General features: G+C 39.4%; 1 protein-coding gene across 2 annotated transcripts in view; it reads left to right on the forward strand.

Moving 5' to 3' along the window:
- Nucleotides 1-8,251, forward strand: part of LOC132363294 (protein argonaute-4) — a 39,315-nt gene extending 31,064 nt beyond the window's left edge. The window contains exons 16-18 of one of the 2 annotated variants that reach the window (XM_059919028.1): nt 1,750-1,851; nt 2,106-2,305; nt 4,390-8,251. In XM_059919028.1, the coding sequence (XP_059775011.1) occupies nt 1,750-1,851; nt 2,106-2,305; nt 4,390-4,498 (411 nt within the window). In that variant the 3' untranslated portion in view covers nt 4,499-8,251. The remainder of the gene's footprint in view (nt 1-1,749; nt 1,852-2,105; nt 2,306-4,389) is intronic. The other variant, XM_059919038.1, reaches the window with a different exon arrangement.
- Nucleotides 8,252-8,483: the final 232 nt, after the last annotated feature.

Here is an 8,483-nt window from a genome sequence, read left to right on the forward strand (position 1 = left end):
TATTCCGTCCCTATAGTTTTGTTTTTCCCAGTATGTCATATGAAAAGAAGTCATAGCCTTTGGTCTGGCTTCTTTACTTAGCATAATGCATTTGAGATTCATCCACGTTATTGTGTGTATCAGTAGTTTGTTCCTTTTTTATTGCTGAGTAGTATTTTGTGGTATAGATGAACCACAGTTTGTTTATCCATTCCTGACTGTAAGGGGTATTAGAATGTTTCCATTTTCATTCTATCCCCTCTATCCAACCTGTACTTATCCTATAAGGCATGGCTCAACCATTTCCTCCCACCAGCTTTTCTTCCATAAGGCCCTTATTACATTGCATTGCAGTTCATTGCCTGTGACTTTCATGAAGAGCAGGAGGACAGGTTCTTTAGTTCTCTCTGTGACTCTGTCTCTCATCCCCAACATCTGTTGCAGAGCCTTGCACATGGTGCTCAAGCAATAATTATTGAAATGAACATGCCTGGACCCCCTTTTCCCTAGGGCAGCACCTCTTTAGGTTCTCATCTGTAGATTCCAAGAGATTTTTAAAAAGGGATTCTATGGTCAAATAAGTTTGGGAAATGCTGTATACTTCATCTCCCTCTTAAAGATTATACATTACTAGATAAAGGTTCTGAGAAGTCATACAATAGAAAAGCCTTTCAACTGTGGTTTAACCCAGTATCACTCAAATTTATTTGACCATAAAACACCTAAACACATCCTGCAGAATTAATATTTCTAAAGCATACACTTTGGGAAACAATACTAGAATGATTGTAGCTCAGTTACATTTCCTCTTGTCCAGCTAGGTACCCAAGGTCACATATGAATTTCACGGAATGAGACTTTTCTATACTCATGTATGTTATTATTGTATGCATTGGTGCATGATCTTCAGCTGAAGTTAACAATAGTTAGAATGGAGCCAAATAAGTTCCCATCAAATTTGTGCCAATATGCTAAATGTACTACCTCGTGTGGAACCCTTGTGTACAGCAGAAGTGGATGAAAACTGACGAAATAGCAAGATTTAATTCCTTTCCTTGAAGTTCTCCTCTCTGCTTTTCTAGAAGTTTGATTTTAGAATTTGGCTATAGAAGAACTTTAGAATTTTAAAAGTATCAGAGATCATCACCTAATTTTATGGATGATTAGATTGAGGCTCAAAGATACTATGCTTTGTTCAAGGTATGTAGTTGCAAGGCTGGGCTTAGAACTGAAACTATGGTTTTCCTAATTCTCATTTCAACACACTCTTCCTGATAATGCATGTGCCAGTGAATTCTTTTATTGATCCTGTGAAAGTATTAATTTTGTTGAACCTGGTGAACCAGTTCAAAGATTCCTTCATCTTAACTTTTACTGAAAGTTGTAGGTTGTTTTTTTTTTACTCCAAATAAGGAATAAAACTGATTTTTTTTTCCCTCAGGAAGCTTATCCATCTTAAATGTCTTTTTTTCCCCCCTCTGTGAACACACCAAAGTGTCATCTGTAAAATAGATGACAATAATGCAGCCCAAAGCCACAGGTAAAAATAATTCTTTGTCTGGATTCCCTTAGAGAAACCGTGGAGTATATTTGAGAAAATATCTAAGGTTGAAATAGTTGGGCTAAGGGAAAGTTACAGAAAATTCAACATCTTGAATTAAACTGATTTTCAAGAGTTCATTTAAGAGCAGTATACTAACTTGTTACTAATGGCTTGAGCTCAATTTAGCACTTTGATGACTAATTATACTTTTTTTTTTTTTTTTTTAGGTGGGGAAAAGTGGCAATGTACCAGCAGGCACTACCGTGGATAGCACCATCACGCATCCATCTGAGTTTGACTTTTACCTCTGTAGTCATGCAGGAATTCAGGTAATTTGGAAGCTAGTCCAGGTCTTTGATTTGATAAGGAGGTGTTTGCAAATTCAGCAACTAGCTTGAGTAGACTTGTTATTAAACACTGTACATAACTTTGTTAATGCTTGTATCCTAGGACTGTTATCTTTTGGTCTAGGTATCTCCTTGTAGGTGTGCTAGGCAGGAATATTTCTGAATTTAAGTAGGTTTCAATTCTCTCAGGTAGTCAACCCATGTCAGAGACATTAATCATAAAACTCTTTCTCCAGGGAACCAGCCGTCCTTCACATTACCAGGTCTTGTGGGATGACAACTGCTTCACTGCAGATGAGCTCCAGTTACTAACTTACCAGCTATGTCATACCTATGTGCGGTGCACACGCTCAGTCTCTATTCCAGCCCCTGCCTATTATGCCCGCCTTGTAGCATTCAGGGCAAGGTATCATCTGGTGGATAAAGATCATGACAGGCAAGTTTCTCAGGCAAATAAAATCTTTCTGTCTGTGTTAGCAGCATATTAAAAAAAATGAGCTACTATAGAAAACTTTTAGGAAGAGTTAAACTTCCTTTTAAGGTTTACATTTCAAGGAGCAAATAAAATTGCATGTGCCTTTAAAAGCTGATAATGTGACTTTTGGTCCAAAAATTGCCCAGGCTTGTTCATACTTGTATGATGTGTCTAAAGTCTGCCCCAAAAAGCAGTCTCATTTGAAACTGCCTGTGGATTTCCCATAGAGCCAAATGCATTTCAGTTCTGCTCAGGTCCTAAGCAGCCTCAAAAGGTGTCCAGCCCAGTGCCCTGGCTCCAGTCAGAGCAGTCACAGGCCTGTGGATTCCACTTCATGCAAGGGGGAAGTCCTGACCAGTTCGCTTTACTTTCAGTACAGTTTTGGAGAATGCATCAGAGGGAACCTGGGTTTGTGTCGGGAACAGGTGGGGTACCAGACCATTCTCACCCCCAAATAAGGATCTCAGGAGAATCAGACATATTGACCTGTTATTGAGCTACTATTAAATAACTCAACAAGCTTTCTGCGTTAAAGTTTTTTTTCCAAATGACCATCTGTGAAGTGTAGCCGTTTCTGGGCTCTTCCCCAAGTCCGAATTCAGCTGCTAAATAGTAGACATTCCACTGCAAGTCTATTTCTGTACGGGTTGAAAGGACGCTATTATGGAAAATGCCCAGCTGTGGCTTTGTACCTTCCATTCTTTAATATACATATTCATTCAACACATTTACTAGGTATTGCCTGTGTGCCCAACACTGTACTAGGTACTAAAAACTGTAAGTTGAGGATGACATGTTTCCTGGGATTTTATGCTTCAGTATGGGATACAATACAGGCGAACATAAAACCGACAATTAGCCCATAGCAGTATAGATGAAAGTGCAATTGGACATCAGAGGAAAGTCTGTTAGAGATTTCATAGCTGGATGGGTAGGATTTGGCTCTACAAAGAAGAGAAAAGAATTTTCCAGGCAGAGGGAATAATGGACACAAAGAAGAGAAGACAAGTGACATGTTTGAACAATAGCAAGTTTTCTTTGGTTGGAGCATTTGAAAGGGGAATAGCAGGCATGAAGCTGGAAGAATATGTTTGTTAGAGCAAGATTACCTTTGTTTAACATAAGAGGCTAATCCTGGGATAAAATAGATATTACTCAACAGTTAATTGGATGTGAGTGACAGAGAAGAGGATGAAGTAAAAAATGACTAAGATTTTGAGCCTAGATAATAAGGGTAATAATAATTTAAGTAGAGAAGTCAGAAGAGGGATGGTGATTTCCCATTTACTAAGCCCTTTATCACATGGTGCCCTTAAAAGGTATGTTCAGAAGTTGTTACTGTTATCCTAAAAGATCAAGCTCAGAGGAGTTGTTACTTGTCCAGGGTCGTATAGCTAGTGAGGGGAAGACAAGAAAGGCTGGTGGCATAGTAACATTTGCTGAGTATCTGTTATGTTCCAGCACTGTGCTAAGCACATTCATTCATTCATTCATTCATCCATTCAACAAATGGTTATTGAGGCAATGCTATGTGGCAGGCACTAGGGATTTAGTGGTGAGTAAGACAGACAAAGTTGCTGCTTTCTCGGAGATCACATCCCAGTAGGGAAATAAATAATTATCCAAATAATAATCCTTCAAATAAAATAAAAGTAGAGGATTCTGTGAAAGTATATTCCAGGTGGCTCTGACCTGAACTTCAGAATCAGGGAAGATTTATTTGGGGGGAATGACATTTGACTGAAGCCTAAAGGACAAGTAGGCATTAACCAGACATAACAGACAATGGAAGTCCTTGTGTAGGCACTGTTGAAGATTTGGGTCTTTGCAGACATTATTCTAATTAATTGCAACAGCCCATTAAATAAGTTGTATTGCATTTTCAGTTGAGCAAACTGATGTTTAGAGAGACGTTACAAATTATTTAAGGAGCCACACCTTGAGCCCAAGATCTTGAGTCTAGTACTATTCATGCTATTTGAAACATGTGGAGTTTGAAGTGATCTTTTGTTACTCTTGGTTTTTTTGCTTTCTTTTCTTTACAGTGCGGAAGGCAGTCATGTGTCAGGACAGAGCAACGGCCGAGATCCTCAGGCCTTGGCTAAAGCTGTGCAGATCCACCATGATACCCAGCACACAATGTATTTTGCCTGAGAGTCTCAGAAAAAGAACTCAACCAGTTTGGCGCCCCATGCAGGCTCAAAATGTTTCAAACGCCTACTGCCTCTAGAGAGAGCCAAGTTGACTTCAGGTGGTCTTCTACCAGCAACTCAGAATAGTTGCACTGAATCTATACTTCGCAGCACTGTCTGATGCATCAACAAAATTGAGCCATTTTTTTAAAGTAATAGATACTCATTGATTATCTTCTCTGATGCACTGGACTGAATTTTTACCTCATCATGCAAAGGCTAATCAGCCTGAACTTTCTAAAGGACTTTATGAGAAAGGTTTCTATGGACTATTTTGCTAGCTGTGGTGTTCACCGCATCCCTCTAGTCTTACAAGAGAAGCTTATTCCTTTTTTCTGTATTCGTCGAGTGGGGTATATACATAAATGGGAGAGAAAAACCAAACAATCTACTTCAGTTCAGTGTAACTATTTAATTGTGTGGGTCCATAGGCTTTTTAATGGAGATTTCTGACTTCACCACTGTAAATGCCTTTAACGAGCATTAATTTTTGAAAGTTTTACAGAGTTTTATTAGTTTTACTACTTTATCTATTGATCTCTACAGACTTGTGCTGGTGCAAGTACAGGCTGCCAGGCAATTGCACTATATTTGGCTGCAGATTCAGACAGGCAGTTCTCTTATTTGGTTGACTTTTGTGAATGTGTAACACATGTAATGCATGTCGCGGTGACAGATAACACTGCCATGGTAAAAGTACTCATGTTTCCCCCTCTTTGAAAAAAATTAGCTTTTAGTATTTTTCAGAGTTTTCAAAAGTGCCCATTTTATGCTGCTGTGTGGTTTGTTAGATCTAAATGATTTTTAAACTTTTCTCATAGCAAGTTAACTTTGGCAATAAACATTTTTTAAAGTCCCTCGTCTTCCTCCCCCTGACAGTGTAGTTTTTTAGATGAGATTTCGGTATGATTTTTATCAGCTGTTTCTTATAGATGATAATCTGGCAATTTCTGAAACTGGTCAGAAAAGACATATATTTCCATGCCTTTTTAAAGAATTCTTTTTATCTGTTTTATAGTCACAGTTGGTGTCCTGTCACTTTGTTTTAAAATAAGCTAGAACCAGGATGCTTCCTTATTGAATAGGCTTTGCCAGTCCTTAAGGTACCTTGAGTGATGCTGCAACTTGCAAAAATGTACCAGCATTTAAAACTTTATTCCCTGGGAATCAAGGTTACTCATACAATTACTTGTAGTGCAAATTTTTTGCTTCTCTTTCAACCTGAAATGTACTTGGTGGGGTTTCCTTCCTTTTATTAAACTAAAACTGCACAGAAAAGGTTGATTTTTCTTAATAGATTCTGGATTCCGTTCACAGAGAGACAGGATTCCTTTCTTGTCCAAACAAAGGGAGTTGATCTAAAGCAAGCATCAGTTAAAATGTGGGGGAAAAGGTATTTTGTATTTAGTGTAGATAATACTTTGTGAATGGACAACAGTTACATAGAGTCTTGATAGTTCCAGCCAGTGTTTCCCAGCCCAAATTTTACTGACTTGGAATTCTCTGTCCTGGAACCTCAGGAGTGAGAGCTGAAAGGAGGGATAAAAGGCCCAGAGCCACTCCATATGGCTGAGGAAGGTGCTGGGGGAAGAGATAGATGCAGTGTAGTAAAACGGTTTTGCCACCTCTGTCTGGAAACTGCTGGTGGGGGAAACACTGGATCTAACGGTGAAGGATGTTGCTTGAACTCATTAGCTGGTCCAAATCTCTTAAACTAGCCTTCTCAAAATCCCAGCAATATAAAGCACTGTTTTTCTTCAGTCTTTTAAACAAGCTTGTAAATACATTGAAGTTTACATTTCCATGTGCTGTTGATCAGCGGCGCCACCAGTGTTTGCTGAGACTGGTCTCTGAGAGTTTTATAATGTATATGGAGTCTTAAAGCTCATTAAGATACAAGTGCAGACGTCCTTGTTCTCTTCATAGAGTGGGATGAAAGCAAGCTCTGTAATTGAGGCACAAGATAGGCAGGAGTGAAGGAGATGGCGGATGTTAATTTCTTAAGATTTTCCTTTTTTGCAAATACCTCACTTGGACACTACAAATCAGGACACGTTGGTGAGGGGCTGGCTGCTGCTTTTTATTCACACTTGTTCAGGGAGAGCGCAGAAAATACCCTTCAGCTTGGCCACCCTGGACGCAAGAGGAGGAAAAACGGAAGTTTTCTCTAGGAAAAGGATGACTTGCTGGAGTCCAGGATGTGAAGAACTCTTGGTGGCTGGCTGGCTGGCCAGTGGGCACCCCATCTGCACTTGAGTGCCTCGGACTTGCTTGTTAATAATGCACAGAAGAAGCGTCACTTCTAACCATCTCCTGGCATGTATGGAGCAGGGAGCAAGGCGGAGTGCCAGGAAGCCCTGACGTGCTTGCAGATGGGCTATACACTCGACCTTGAACTGTAGTTTGTAAGACCTCAGTCAGTCCTAGTGCACTGGGGCAAATCAGTGTAGTGGTGGAGGAAAAGCCTGGAGGCCTATTTTTATAGGAAAACAGTACCTTTGAGGGTGTAATGCTGCCGTTTTGGACAAAAGGAAAGAAATATAGAAGAATTAGGATTGTTGGAAAAAACTTGCTGAGCGGTGAATCTTTGAGAGGTAATTACTGCAGAATACCAGTTGCAGCAATACTTACTGCAGGCAGGTCTGAATGCATAGTTTTAATTTGGCTTGACAATTTGAACACGTTAACCCCTTGGGACTGGCTGAATCATTATGCATGTGTCAATCAATGGGAGGTGTGCATTCTCTAGAAGTAGGTGTAGGCGGTTTGGTTTTTTTTAATGCAGCCTGTTTAGGCACTGTCATGTGGTGTGAAAGATTTAAATGTAGCAATGCTAAAGAGTTAACAGTTTTGGGATCAGGCACGGGGACATTAAAAGAGTGGTGAAGATCCAAATGTTGAACCAATTATGTTTTGTTGTTGTTGTTAGCTGTAGAGTGAACTAGCTGCCCAGCAGTCTGGGCAGACAGAACATATTCATTCTTACTGTAAATTCTATTTGCTGTTTCCAAAGGAGATGATTTACAAGCAGGCATATTCTATATGGTCTGTATTTTAGGATCTGGTGCCCAGCCTATATCAGAGCTTACCTACCTGGCTCAGCTACCTACCCTTCCTGTGGGAAAAGGTAATCCACTGTTTAACCAGGCTCACCCTCTCTGCCCTGCCCTAGCAACCCTTTGTGGATGTGCTGTAAGATTTTCTTGCTCAATAGCAAGGTGGTAGCTCTGCTTTCATTTTAAGAAAGTGGAGGCTGAGGGCATTGTATCAATACTGCTTCAACTCCAAGGATTTTTCCTTGTAAAATTAAAGGGAAGATCTTGTTATCGATTAACCATTTTCTTACCCCTTGCTATTGACATATTCATGCTCTTTCTATGTCTAGTAGCTGAAAAATGTTTGCACTTGTTCATTTGACTCATGGTGTCATTTTTGTTTCTATATTGTTAGGCCTGTAATGTTCTAAAATGTATTTTATTAAATTTGGACTGGATGTATGTCTCTAGCAATACGAGGTACTTTCTAAACTATTAAGGGAGGGGTGGTATCCCCAAGTTGAGATAAGATGATGGTTGTTTAAATTTTGCAATTTTTTTTTGGTCTGCAGGGATATTTTGTGTTCATGTGTCCATAAAAGAATAAATTGGCATTCTTGTGCCAAACATTGTTTTTCTTGTCAATTGTCTAATAAATATAGCGTATACTGTAATAGCAATACACATGGTTACTTTTTTTTTTTTTTTTTTTTTTTTTTTTGGCCAAACCGCGCAGCTTGTGGGATCTTTGTTTCTCAACCAGGAATTGAACCCACACCTTCGGCAGTGAAAGCACAGAGTCCTAACCACTGGACCACCGGGGAATTCCCCATGCTTACTTTTTAAAAACAGTTTCCTCAGTATAAGAAATTTGAGAAAGAAGAACAATGAGAAAACTTTGTGTTTTTAACT

Source organism: Balaenoptera ricei, chromosome 1 (genome assembly GCF_028023285.1).
Source record: "Balaenoptera ricei isolate mBalRic1 chromosome 1, mBalRic1.hap2, whole genome shotgun sequence".
NCBI classification, from domain to species: Eukaryota; Metazoa; Chordata; class Mammalia; order Artiodactyla; family Balaenopteridae; genus Balaenoptera; species Balaenoptera ricei.